Source organism: Medicago sativa, chromosome 8 (genome assembly GCF_051527215.1).
Source record: "Medicago sativa cultivar Bolivia chromosome 8, Bolivia_mono, whole genome shotgun sequence".
NCBI classification, from domain to species: Eukaryota; Viridiplantae; Streptophyta; class Magnoliopsida; order Fabales; family Fabaceae; genus Medicago; species Medicago sativa.
The window spans coordinates 69,989,119-70,003,773 of NC_140756.1; the positions used below are offsets into that span (position 1 = coordinate 69,989,119).

The window sequence follows — 14,655 nt, forward strand, 5'->3', positions numbered from 1 at the left end:
GACTTTTATTTAAAAACTTTAAAATCAATCAAATCGCATTTTATTCTTCTATGGCATTTCGGCCTCTTATTCTCTCAAAAAAAACATTTTCAAAATCAATCGAATCACATTTTTATTCTTCTATGTCATTTCAGCCTCTTATCTTCTCAAAAACATTTTTCAAACTTTAAAATCAATCAGACACATCACTCGGCCTTTTACCCCGAACTACGTGATATTGATCCCGCTTCGGGTACGTAGGCAAATGACTTTGTCTTTCCAAATCAACAAAATAACAAAAACATATTCTTTCTTTCTTCATTTACACTAGACTTTTATTTACACTTAGGCCTTATTTACAAGCAAGTAACATTTTTAGCACAAGATATATAAAAACAAGAGGTTTCTATAGAGTACTATAGACGTTTAGGGTGCTAATACCTTCCCTTAACGTAACCAATCCCCGGACCTTTGATCTCTAAAAAATAGGGTTTATTCGAACTTTTCCCCTTTTCCTTGAAAAAAATAAAAGCTCGGTGGTGAATCTTAAAATAGCGAGTCAACGCTAACCAATACCTTGATATCCGAAAATCACCGCGACAAGTATGTATAGTCTAAATTACCTTATCAACTTAGTACAAGTATAAGAGAGATATGGGAATCTCGACTTGTAGAAACTGATGATACTTTAGTGGGAGTTATACAAATTTTATATGAAGAAATGAAGAAATAAGAAAACAACGTGTAAATATTTGGCGGAATTTTTCTCTTCTTCCGTACATTTGGCCTTGATTTGCCAAATGCATGCATTTCAATATTGTTTTCCTTTTTTTTTTGTTCAAAACGTGGGGCTTGTAATTGTATTGCCAGGAGTTATGGGAGGGGTTTACACTTTTAGTGTAAATTAGCTTCACACTTGCACCCTATAGAAGATCTTTATATGCACAAGAAAAAAGAGATCTTTATTTTGCCACTTCATATATACTGTTAATTTTAAGATTATTGAGACTAAGTTATAGAAGTGAGATAACATATCAGAATGGTGGTTTTTCGTTGAACACATGGATAAAGATGTTTTGCATTGACAGTGCTTCATATTTAACCTACAAACACAATTTCATTTTTGAACTTAAGTCACAACTGATGTAAGCGTAAGACTCAACCATTTGTGTCAACAATTGTTAATTGTAAATTCTTCTCTATATGTAAGGCCTAACCATTTGTGTCAACAATCGTAAATTGTAACTTATGTTAATTCGTTCTTATATTATGAAACAAAAGTTTCTTTTTTAACACTTTTTTCCGTTTGAATTGATTTAGTTGATTACAAGTAGGTGTTTTTTAATAGATTCATTTGCATGTAAATCACATGGATTTTTGGATCAAGGAACTTCCAATTTTAATTGTGAACAAGCGTGTTAGATTTTTATTTTTAAAAAACATCATGTTTAAATAGAGCCTACTTCAATTTATATTAATCAAACTAGAGATTTTCTATTGCACTCAAATATAAAAAGCTAACCTTAATATTGTCAAGATTTCTAACGTCATAGACTCTACTTGAGATTATTTTCTTACTGCGAGGAATATTAGAATGTGTCTTGTGACTGAAATAGTCCTAATGGATGTTGAGATTATCATTTATTTTTTGTTTTTAGTGTTCTTATAATAAATTAAAAGTGTTCCCTGGTAAATCTAATTTTTTATTTTGATTTTTTTTCTTCAAGGAAACCAGATTCATGCAATAGTCAAAAAGAGGCTCATATACATGTTTATAAAATAATTGAGAGAATGTGTTTCCTATTCTATCAAGTTGTTCAATGTTGTCAAGAACACATGAGAATATCGAACAATTAGAGACAATTTTAAGATAGGCAAAGTGTATGACACTAAATTTACAAGGGTTGACAATGATGATTTACCATTAAATTTGTATCATTTCACTCCACGGGCAGATATCTTATAAGATGATTTTGACAAAGATTTGTTGGTTGAATTTGTTTATATATTAAAACTTAAACAACTTCATCATATAATATAAACTATCACACTACGATGCTATTGTTTATTCTTTTCAAACATTATTGGCCTACTAACTACTATTGAGAGAGAGAGAGAGAGAGAGAGAGAGAGAGAGAGAGAGAGAGAGTATGTTAGAAATAACTTCAAGGCCAAAATTGTTGTCATAGAGTTAGACAATAATAGATAAGCACTTTTTGTTATTGAAATTGTACGTCAACATAGTCAATACATGACTGTTGCTAGAGGATTGAAGATTCTTTTTCTCAAAATTGTATTGTAAAATCGAAATGATGCATAGAAGAGAAAATGAAAAAACGTTTGAAACAAGCAATTGAATCTGATTTTTGATTCCTAAAATCCAATCTAAAGATTAGTAATTACATAAGTAGTGTGTGTTTGCAACAATATTATTAAATATCTCTCTCTCTCTCTCTCTCTCTCTCTCTCTGTCTATATATATATATATATTAATATGTTAATACGTTCTTAAGTTATGAAACAAAAGTTTTTCGTTAACACATGTTTTATTTTTTGTTTAAATTAGGCGATTAAAAGCAGGTGTTTTTTTAATAGAATCCTTTGCATGTATATCACATTGATTTTTGAATCAAGGATCTTCCAATTCTAATTGTGAACAAACATGTTAGATTTTTATTTTAAAAAAACATCATGTTTAAATAGATCCTACTTTAATTTATATTAATCAAACTAGAGATTTCCTATTGCACTCAAAGAATAATTTGGGCAAATGAGATAAAAAAAAATTGGCGTAAAATTATAAAATAGTTTCAATAATAATGTTGTAAAAAAATAGCCAATATAATGAAGATTAGCGCACTTAGTATGAAGTTAACTTATCTGCAAGGTCGTTTGTTTAACTCTCATTGTCAGTGTAATGATCTCTTTCAAGGGTAATCTATAAGTACCTCTACTTACATTCAATGAGCTTTGAGACCTACTCTGACACTGGTAAACCTTAAAGCCTAAAATGATAAAATAAATTAAATGAAGGGAAACAATGGAATAAAAAAAATCAATTCAAAGATATGTGTATTCCCTTTATTATATATAAGATATAATACATTTTGACATGTACAATTTATTTTTGCAACAAATATTATCAACATAAATTAAAATATATATAAAACATTCAACACACATTTTCAATGCAGGGACGAGTTTCAAACTAGTTGAATACACATAATAATAAGATTTGAATTATCCAAGTGGTTTGCGGTCTCTCAATCTTTTCAGATCGTCAATCAAAGTCAACAAATTGTTATGAGAAGACCCGCCTTCTTGAACAGCTTGTCTAGCCTTTCTCCCAAACTCTTGAGCAAGCATTCTGATTTCCTTAGCTTCATCACCATCATCCATCAATCTCCTCACAGCTTTTTCTATACTATCTCTACTCACCATTTTCTCTTTTTCTTGAAAACCATGTAGAGCCCACTCCGATGCACCCACCTCCACTCCAATCCCTCGCACAACACTTATGAGCTTTTCATTATAGAATTGTTCTCCTCACACTGGCCACGTAATCATCGGAATCCCTGCACTAACCGCCTCAGCGGTGGAGTTCCACCCGCAATGTGTCATGAATGCACCCACAACAGTGTGGCTTAGAATCATTACTTGTGGGGCCCACCCCCTAATGATAAAACCTTTCTTATTTCCAATGTTTCTCTCTTCGAATCCTTTTGGCAACCACTTTTCTTTCTCCTCTTCACTCTCATCTTCTTTCCCTTTCTTCTCAGGAACAACCCATACAAATTTGTGGCCTGAATTTTCTATTCCGCTTGCAATCTAGTAAAGTTGTTTATCAGAGAAATAAGAGATACTCCCAAAACATATGTATAACACTGAATTTTCTTCCTTTGAGTTGAGCCAACTTAGACACTCTTGGGCACTAACAACACTCTCATTTCCCCTCATGGATTTCTCTTCAAAAGTTTTCCGAATAAGACTAGCCGGACCAAGATGCCATGCCTTGTAACCCATGGTTTTCTCATAGTATTTGATGCAATCTTCACCATCAAGTTCAGCAAAGCTGTTAATGATGAGTCCCTTACTTTTACGAATTGTCTCAAGCATCCTTTCCTCATATGCGATGAATAGCTTTGGTGGTGTTGAGCAAAAGGTGATAGAATGAGGAAAATCTGGAACAACGAACGAACTCGAATTCTTGTCAGAATATGAACGGTTTATTCTTAGGGATTCTATGAGGGATACTGTAAAGAGGGAGTAACCGGTGAAGGCAATGGTGGAGATATGAGGCTTATTGGTCAGGTCATTAATCCAAGGGTATACACAGTCAGCAATCATGTAGTCAGGTTGATCCTTCTCCACAAATTCTCTAATGGGTTCATGGAGAAGCATTGCACCTTTGCATATCTTGGCCATGGTGGCAGGGTCATCGGTGGAGGACAATGATTCAACTCCATCGGAGAGGTTGACTTGCTGGGAGGGGAAGTCGATGGTGTGAAGGCGGAGGAAGAACGGATCGACAGATGAGAGAGATTTGGTAAAGAAATGAGCATTGGAGGGAGTGGTGATGATCGTGACTTGCTGGCCATGGGATGCAAACAGAGCTGCTATGTCACCCAAAGGAATCATATGAAGTTTCAATGGTCGTTCGACTTCAACACCTTCCATTATTGCTACTCAATTTTTTGAGGGGAAATAATTGCTGATCAATTTTAGGGAGCCCTTCTATTTATTATTGAATTATGTCTGCACGACAACCGAGGGATTATTATTGACTTATGTCTGCACGAGGCCACTTATTTCTGCACGAGGCCACGTGATTATATTTTTTGACAGAAGGAAATAGGAATACACGAGGCCACTTATTTCTGCACGAGGCCACGTGATTATGTTTTTTGACAGAAGGAAATAGGAATAGATAGGAAGAGAAATTTCATTCTTAATTTAAGCAGGTTGTAAGTTTTATGTGCATCCTTTGGGTCTTGTTAACGAGTACTTCCGGGACACTCTTTAAACATGTTAAATAAAGTAATTATTCTTTCAAAATTTACTCCCTCCGTCCCTTAATGTAACCCCCCATTTGATTTTATATTCACTAATTGATGTGTCAACATATCGTTGGATGTATCTGTAAAAGAATTGTAAATCGAAGAAGTGTAATATTTTTTTTTAAAGGAAAGAAGTGTACTAATTAAACTCGCATGAATATAACGAATTTAATTTTTTTTCTCATAGAAAAAATGACAAGTTTGCTTCCCTATAAATAAATTTAGCATGCAATATTAGTTTATGCTAAATTCAAATTTGTTTAATTATTTTAAACATTATTTTTAATAAATGATTTTTCAAATATTATAAATGTTCTTTTTCATCCTTGTTGGACGAATCGTTTGGAAGAATACGAGTTTGATTTCTGGCGTGGATAATTTTTTATCAGACTTTACTTATCTTCAGACTAAACTCCTGATTAGTAGAAATCTGATTTTAATTTTTAAATGTGGATCTAGAATATTGGTCAAGAAAAACAGCCGGCCCTAGTTTCTAGCGAGAGAAACTCCAACTTTTCACTAAATTTTCTTTCTCCTTCATTTATCGAATAGGGGTGGTTTTAAGTCATTTTTTGACCTAAAATCACCCCTCTACATTTTTTTCCCTTTTCTTTCAATATAAATAAGTAATTTTCACATATATCAAGTTTTTCCTTTTGTGTTTTTTGTGATTTCGTCGTGTAAGTGCGGCGTTGTGTTGTTCGTCGTCTTGTGCGGCGTTGGATTTCGCGTATTGTCGCGGTGTTCGTTTAGTTCCTATTGAAAGATCGACATCTGTCAATTACAAATTCAATCAATGACTTGGGCGTCAACTTTGCAGATCGGGAAGCATGAGTATTTTGGTGACTTAGATTTTATTATATTATTTGTAGACATTTTTTCGTTGTATGTTATTAACTTGGGTGATGTGAGTTTGTTCGCAGACTCATCCTTTACGTTTTTAGCGATGTTTGTGTCTGATGTACTCTATCAATTTGATTGAATGAATATAGTTTTGTTTTTGTCAAACAATATGTAGATCTAGAAATCTGATTTTGAACTACATGCATAAATATCTGAATTATGCTCTTTACCCAGCAGTTTAAGAACTACATGCTTAAATATCTGAATTCTGCTCTTTACCTAGCCGTTTTTGCTCATTTCCAACTGAAAATACCAAAATACCACTGCATGAGTTAAGTTACGCTAGTGTTAAATTTGCGTGACTTAATTCATGCAGCGTGACTTAACTCACACTAGTGTTACACCACTTCTTTCTTCTTCTTCTTCTTCTTCTTCTTCTTCTTCTTCTTCTTCTTCTTCTTCTTCTTCTTCTTCTTCTTCTTCTTCTTCTTCTTCTTCTTCTTCTTCTTCTTCTTCTTCTTCTTCTTCTTCTTCTTCTTCTTCTTCTTCTTCTTCTTCTTCTTCTTCTTCTTCTTCTTCTTCTTCTTCTTCTTCTTCTTCTTCTTAAGTCACGTAGTAAAAAATGGCAGTAAAAAATCAACGTGAGTTAACTCACGTTACGTGACTTAAGTTACGTTGCGTGACCTAAGTCACGTAGGAGTATTTTCGGAAGTTTGGTTGGTAGCGAGCAATTTTTGATGGGAGAAGAGCAGAATTCTAAATACCTAGGTCACCGTCCTCTACTGGGCTCGGGTGCTATTACATGGGCCTTGGCCACTTAATTTTGATAGAGTCCAATACATAAATAAAAAGTATTGAATTTATTTTAAATGGAAATCTTTCATCCAAAATGTTTTTGGGTTCTCCTATTTGGTTCGGGTGGGTCAAGCTCTCTGACAATACTTCCTGGGTCAGAAGGAACCTTGTCCTCAAGGTTCTCGTATGGAAAGGGTGCATGGTGAGTCGTAGACGTGGATGGCTGAGATTTGTTCTTAATGTTGGTAGGTGAGATGAACGGTGTTGATGTTGGGATGTGATGGTCCAAAGAGGAAGCTTTGTTTTGAGGAGGTGGGGTTAATGGAAACGTGTTGCCAGGTAAAAAGTTGGTATGTGAGTCCCTTGGGGAATCTTCCCTACTGTTGATGGGGGAGACTCGAGGGAAATCAGACGGCTAAGGCTTGATGGTCAAAGGGTTTAGCGCATCCGACCGTAGGTGTGTGACTTAGGTATTTGGTAAAGCATTATGAGGATTAAATGTGGGTTGGAGAGCAGAAGGCATGAGACTCTATTCTTTTTCCTATGGAGGGTTTAAGTCCTCAGTGTGGGACTTTTTTGTTTCTTCCCTAATCAAACCGAAAACTTGAAGGTTTGGGGGAATTGGAGTGAAATGGCCATGTGGATCCTTGCCAAGATAAGCATGCAACTGAGAAACATGGAACACGGAGTGGATCCTGGAATCTGGAGGTAGGTTCAGCTCATAAGCCATTGCCCCAATACGGCGTCGCACTGTGAAAGGTCCAAAGAATCTCTTGGAAAGCTTTTGAGAGGTATGGCGGTGGACGGTGTTCTGCCGGTATGGCTGTAATTTGAGCAGCACCAAGTTCCCTTCTTGAAAGGTACAGACGCGCTTGTGTTTGTTGGCTTGAAAGGTCATCTTTTGTTTGTTGATATGTAGGTTGTGCTTCAGGTTTGTCAAAATGGCTTGCCTTTTTTGCATAGGGATGTAAATGGATATCCATGGATGCGGATAGTGTGATATCTGTGTCCGTTCCGTTGGATAAATATGAAATCCGTACCCTATTCATATCCGTGCGGATATCCATTTAGCGGATAATCCACGGATTTTGAGGTATCCACGGGTTTATACAGATATCCATGGATAACATTCATAAGAAAAAAATTGTTTATTTTTTTAGCTAAAATTTAAAACCAAAAATTCATCACATGCATTTTTTTTTGGACAACAACTTCTTTGTATTCTCTTTCTCTTCCTCATAAATCTTCATGATGTCAGTCTTGATAGTGTTACGAGAAACCACGCTAAATAAAGGTTTCATAAAAGCACAAAATTCTTTAAAACCAATGTGTTCAACCATCGCTAGAGGATACTCATGAAGAATTTTTTTTTTTGAAGTAGATACTCATGAAGAATTATCATCTTAGCAACTGCCCGCCTTGCTATGTCTTGATTAAATGCATAAGAACCAACCATTACAGCTCTTTTTTTTTCGATTTGGGCAAGCCTTCCGGTGTGTCTTCAAGTGTGACGTTCCTTGCCTTGGAATACCCACAAGTTTTTTACCACAATTGTTGCAAATGACCTTCATCTTCCATCAATCATTTTCCTTTTGAAATGATTCCAAACATCAGAAGTTAGCTTTCTTTTACAACCTTCGATCTCAGGTTCAAATGTTATTGGGCTTTCAATTTCATTAGGACTTGAATTGGGCTCTACATTCAGAACAGTTGAAACAACGACATTAGACTCATCCACATTTAAGGGTGACAAATTCTCTTGCACATCTTCTAAAGGAGTTAATGTTTGTTCAAAATACATTCTGCAGAAATAAAGAACTATGTTACTGAATAAACAAACACATGATTTATTAAATGGTAGTATTAAAAGGAAAACAGAACAAAGTCTATAGTGAAATATCTGAAATGAAATGTATTGAAGATTTTAAGAAATCATTGCCCCAACCGAAATTCCGTTTTCTATTCATCCAGTTCCCACTGATTTGTACTACGGAGGCAACAAATTAAGTAACAAACATAGCAATACGTAAAAAAAATCACATATATGAAACAAACTAAATCATAGAAACAAAAACGGAAGCACAAAATCGAAGAACAACTAAACCTAACCTGAATCACTTGAAAGGACGGGGACGGCAACGACGACGAGAGGCTACAATTTGAAGGGATGCGAGTTAGAGAGAATGAGAAGAAGGATCGTTAGTCTGAGAGAGGTCAGAAAGAAGAAGTAAAGTCTGAGAGAGGTTAGAGGAGAATAAATAAGTGTAATACAGATTTGTAATAACTAATAACAATAGTACCGAGGTTCCAAAGAAAACAATAGTACCGAGGTTGGTTCCTAAAAAAAAAAAAAACTAGTACCAAGGTTAGTTTTTTGTATAGGAAGTTGAAAGTCATTAAGGATATTTACGTAATTCACTCAGTTTAATAGCGGGTGTGGATATCCGCGGGTGCAGATACCATTAAATCCGCATCGGTATCCATTAATTAGTGGGTAGTTAGAATATCCATTTATTTTATCCGTGGATATCCATTAAGGTATCCGCTCCGTGTCTGTGGCGTATTTTATCTGCGGATATGCACGGGTGCAGATTTTTTTGCCATCCCTAGTTTTGCAGGATATGGTCAATGGAGAGTATGGTGGAGCGTCCAGCTACGTCATCCGTCATTCTGGGAGGGGGCGGCCGTAGAGCGCTTCAAAAGGAGTCATGCAGATGGCAGAGTGAAATATTGAATTGTGCCAAAATTCTACGAGATTAAGGTATTTGAACAATTGTTTGGGGTAATCACTAGTGAAACAACGCAGGGAGGTCTCTAAACCGCGGTTGACAACATCAGTTTGGCTGTCAGTCTCGGGATGATAAGTTGTGTTGAACCGTAACGAGGTTCCTTGGACACGAAAAAGTTCATTACAAAAAGAGCTTATGAACAAAGGGTCTCTATCCGAGACGATAGATTTGGGCATGCCGTGCAATTTACAGATTTCGACTGAGAACCGCGAAGCCAGATCCTGAGCTGAAAATTTGCTGGGAAGTGCAACAAAGTGTACAAACTTCGTTAGACGACCATAAATTACCCAAATGGTGGTGTGACCGAAAGAATTGGGCAAGTGGGTACTAAAATCCATTGATAGATCTTCCCATACATTTTCTGGAATACCTAACGGTTGGAGTAAACCTTGCATGTTTGTTGGTAGGTATTTGCTTTGTTGACAAACAGTACAGGTGCAAACAAAGTTTTTGACATCTTTGTACATGTCTGGCCAGATGAAGGTGGCAGAGATGCGAGCCAAGGTGGGTTGAACACTGGAATTTTCGGATAAAAGTATGGAATGGTATTATGTGAGAAAATCCTGGCGAATGGAGGAGTGGTTTGGTAAGAAGATTTTATCCTTGTATAGGAGCAACCGATCTTGAATTCTGAACTTTTGTTGTTGACTTTGGTTGCTTTGGTACTGTGAAATCAGCTTTTGACCTACTGAATTCTTGTTGTAGAAATCACGTAAGAGATTACTAGTAACACGTTTGTGTCTTCACTAGTGCGACGACTAAGAGCATCCGCCACTTGGTTGGCTTTCCCAGGTTTGTAAAAAATTTAAAACTGAACCCTTGCAATTTAGATGCCCATTTTTGTTGTTCCAGTGTTTGTATCGTTTGCACAAGCAAATTCTTCAAGCTTTTCTAATCAGTATAAATATGAAAATTCCTTCCTATGAGGTACTGACACTATTTTTTGACAGCTTCCGTTGTGGCATACATCTCCTGCACGTAAATAGAAGAGGATTGCATCCGATTGCACATTTTTTTTGCTGAAGAAATCCAACGAATGTCCATCTTGTGATAACACTGCGCCAATAGCGACTTCGGATGCATCTGTTTCAACAATGAAGAGTTAGGAAAATTAGGAAGAGTTACAATTGGTGTAGTTGTCATGTTTTCCTTTAATTTTGTAAAAGCGGACTTTGCTTCTGAATTCCATGTAAATTTTGTAGAGCGTAGCAAGTTAGTAAGTGGTGCGGCAAGAGTTGCATAATTCTGCATAAATCGCCGGTAGAAACCGGTCAAACACAAGAATCCGCGCCAAGTGATGAGGGAGCGTGGCGTCGGCCAGGTAATGTGATGATAGTAAATCTAGAATCAGCCATAAATGCAACAAATGATAATTAAGGTTACGACTCTAAATTAAAATGTCATCAAAGAAAACTAATATAAACCGTCGCAAATAAGGCCTAAATAGATCGTTCATTGCCGATTGAAAGGTACTAGGAGTATTAGTTAAGCCTAAGGGCATCACTAAAAACTCATAATGACCATCAAAAGTACGGAATTCCGTATAAAATGGTTTCGAGAGGAAGCAAGGAAGCTTGGATTTTCAACTGTTATTGGTAAATTCGATAAAGCTGGCAATAGAAAAAGTGCATTTGTTACTGTGATATGTGAAAGAAGAGGTTCATACACCGAGTACAAGAAGTTAACTCAGTGTGAAATTTCCAGTTCGGTTAAATGTGAGTGTCCGTTTCAGCTAATAGCTTATTTGTTGATTGCTGGTGATTGGAGCCTCAGAGTTGGTGATGGTAGACACAACCATGACATTGAAGATGTGTTGAAAGGTCATAAAACTGCCGAACTTCTAAACCCAAATGAATGTATACACCTTCATGAGATGGCAGAGTCAAGCGTTCCTCCGAGGCAAATTCCTACCAAATTAAGGAAGAGAAACAATAACACTTTAACTACTATCAAGCATGTTTATAATGTTTGTCACTTGTATAGGTAGTCCATTAGAGGTACGAGAACGGACATGCAACATCTCTTGAAATCGTTGGTTGAGAATAAATACACGTATCATTGTAGGAATTATCCTGATTCTGATTATGTCAATGATATATGTTGAGCACATCAAAATGGTATCAAGTTGTTTAACACGTTCTCTGCGGTGCTTGTGTTGGATTCCACTTATAAGACCAACAAGTACCGTCTTTCGTTGCTTGAGTTTGTTGGTAACAGTTCTGCACATCTGACGTTCTCTATTGGATTTGCTTATATGATGTTTGAGAAGGAAGATAACGTTAGTTGGGATCATGAGAGGTGTCGTGAACTGTTGCATTCCAAAGCTATTTACCCTAAAGTAGTTGTCACTGATCGGGACAATGCTTCGATGAATGTTGTGGATACCGTTTTCCCTGAGGCTACTACTCTTTTATGTGAGTATCACATTGAAAGAAATGTTAGAGAAAAGTGTAAGACGGATTGCAAAGTTAATGGTCTCAAAGGCAAGGATGGGAAAGAGATCAAGCCAAGTGAAGTGGTGAAGACGGTCATGCTTGCATGAGAGGATATCGTGAATTCTGATACGGAAGAAGCATATGGTGGTAATTTCAACCGGTTCAAAGTTGTATGCGAAAAATTTCTCAAGTTTTTGGAATATGTTAAAAGTACAATTTTGGGTCGGGTGAAGGAGAAGGTTGTGAAGTTTTGGGTTAATAAAGTCATGCATATGGGGAATACTACAACAAACAGAGCTGAATCTGCACACAGCTGGTTGAAAAAGTATATAACTAGTAGTATGGGTGATTTAAGTACAAACTGGAAATTCATTAACAACATGCTAGAGTCACAACATACTCAGATACACGCTTCCTTCCAGACGAGAATTATCATGCTTGACCATAATTCAAAGAAAAGTTGTTGTGGTCTAGATTGTTTCAAAACATATCAAGGAACGCTTTGCATTATCTTGCAGACGAGACTGATCAAGTAATTAGTGTCGGTATGGATAAATCCAGGTGTGGTTGTTTGAGTTTGAACACTTTCGGATTGCCATGTGCGTGTACGATTACATTGATGATCAAGAACAACACCCTCGTCCGTTTTGGAAGAAATCCACTCATTGGACGAGGTTGAGGTTCGAGTATGAGGGTGATCCGAAGGATAGGAAGGCAAACATATCTCTGTTACCATAATGGGATTTGCTTCAGGTATTTTCAATAAAAACTGTGTTAGGTTCCGGCCAGAATTTTGCATTCTGCATTTGTACTAAGTAGATTCAGATTATTTAATCCGAACCTGTATAAAATGGGTTTTAGATTATAAAATCTGAATAATTAGCATTTATGCCCCATGCAACGTAATTTAGTACCATGTTCATGGGGTGTATCAGAATGTTTCGGATTATATAATCCTAAAGGTTAATGTACATTTCGGATTATATAATCCGAACGGTCAGAAGACATAACCTAATGCATTTTTTTCACTAGTTTTCAACAACATTCCGCCTGATAGATCTTTTTAACACATTGCAAACACGGTTCAAGGCTGCTGATTACAACAAGAAGGTGCATATCAAACAACAATTTCGACAGTTTGTTTTGCCGAAGACTAACTCTATGCGTCCACCGCAATAAAGGTCACCACTAAAGGAGCTCTATAGAAAAATAAACATTTCATTCGGTCGACAAAGTGATCGCCTTTGCTCTGGAAGATTGTTGATTCCAAGGAACAACTGACACAGGTTTCACAGACAAATTCAACAGGGACAAGTAGAAAGAGTGCACGGAAAAGCAACATGTCTCCTAATCCTCCAAAGACAATTCCGAAAAATCCTAAGCCAATTGCGGTTAAAGTCCACATACCACACAAAGACCAAATCCCACATTGGATGCATGACTTTATATGTTGGATGTAACTGGTGATGGTCATTGTGGGTTCCATGCAGTTGCGTGTCTACGTAACTTGAGTGTTGATGATCACCAAATAATCCGTTACCAGCTTCACAAAGAGCTTATCAGTGAAGAAAATGCGCGTTATAAACGGATGATTGGGAGGATAGGCGATATCAAGAGGTCTTAGGCGCTCTAACCTTTTGCGGTATTGGTCCTGCACCACCGGATAAATGGATGACCATGTCGGATATGAGTTTCCTCATTGCACAGAGATACAAACACGCAGTTGTTCTACTGTCCATTGAGAAAGGGTGATCATAAACCTTTTTCCCTATATGCGGTGAACCGTCATATACAAAGTGATTGATGTGTATGCCACATGTGAATGACAACCATTTTATGATAATATATTTGAAGGATGGTTGTCATATTCCTCCCACTAGCCCACTATTGAGACAACATTGTCGAGATGATGCAAAAAGTTGGCCTGATAGATATATCAGTCGAATAGCTGACTATAATGAACTATGTCGGGCGACGGGTTATGATGTGATAGGAGATGATGAAGATTTGTACATTATTGAAAATCTTGATCCAAAAAAGAAGGTTGTTGCTGAGAAGATGGTTGAAGATGGTGTGAAGAATGAAAAGGAAGATAGCTTTAATCTTGATGATGTTGGCATAGATCTTGGGGCGGACTAGATTAAATGTATATCATTAGTTGAAATGTATATCATTAGGTAAAATGTGTAATGATATAAATTCAACTTTTTTGGTGTATATATATATATATATATATATATATATATATATATATATATATAATGATTTTTTGGTATAATTTTATCCTAATTGTCTTTTACATAATTTTATATCTTCAAAAAACTGATGAATCCACAAAGACATGCAGTTCTGTCCAATCATGTTGTCTAGTGTTTTCGGATTTTATAATCCAAAATCGGTTTCGGATTATAAAATTCAATGAACAATTTGGAAATAAAATAAGATGCGTGAGAAACACATAGGGTAGGAAAAATAATAGTCTAACATAAAAACTATTGAATTTATTTTGAATGGAAATCTTTCATCCAAAATGGTTTCTGGGTCTCCTCTTTGGTTCGGGTGGGTCAAACTCTCTAACAATTAATAAAAGCAAAATACTTGGATTTGGCAGGATCTTGAATTGGGCAAGAGTATATTGAGGTCAGGGTCCCTCTTTACGGAAGACTTGACTCAGCAAGATATAAACAGGGTTATGGGTCAGTTCCACGTGCATTTATTGTTTGCAATGAAGACCTTGGAATTCCATTGAAATTTCAA

At 36.3% G+C, this 14,655-nt stretch overlaps 1 protein-coding gene and 1 pseudogene across 1 annotated transcript; one reads left to right on the top strand and one right to left on the bottom strand.

Moving 5' to 3' along the window:
* Window positions 1-3,034: 3,034 nt before the first annotated feature.
* On the bottom strand, window positions 3,035-4,712 carry LOC146901023 (UDP-glucosyl transferase 73CC6-like; annotated as a pseudogene).
* Window positions 4,713-10,979: 6,267 nt separating this feature from the next.
* Window positions 10,980-12,005, top strand: LOC146901024 (uncharacterized). Its single transcript, XM_085737006.1, has 2 exons — window positions 10,980-11,319; window positions 11,569-12,005. Exons 1-2 carry the CDS (start codon window positions 10,980-10,982, stop codon window positions 12,003-12,005), a joined length of 777 nt encoding a protein of 258 aa, XP_085593132.1.
* Window positions 12,006-14,655: the final 2,650 nt, after the last annotated feature.

Bases quoted from the DNA above. Each gene is read 5' to 3' on its own strand.
- LOC146901024 (XM_085737006.1), top strand. From the start codon at position 10,980: ATGACCATCAAAAGTACGGAATTCCGTATAAAATGGTTTCGAGAGGAA. The intron at 11,320-11,568 runs GTATACACCTTC...ATATATGTTGAG, and splicing joins ACTTCTAAACCCAAATGAAT to CACATCAAAATGGTATCAAG.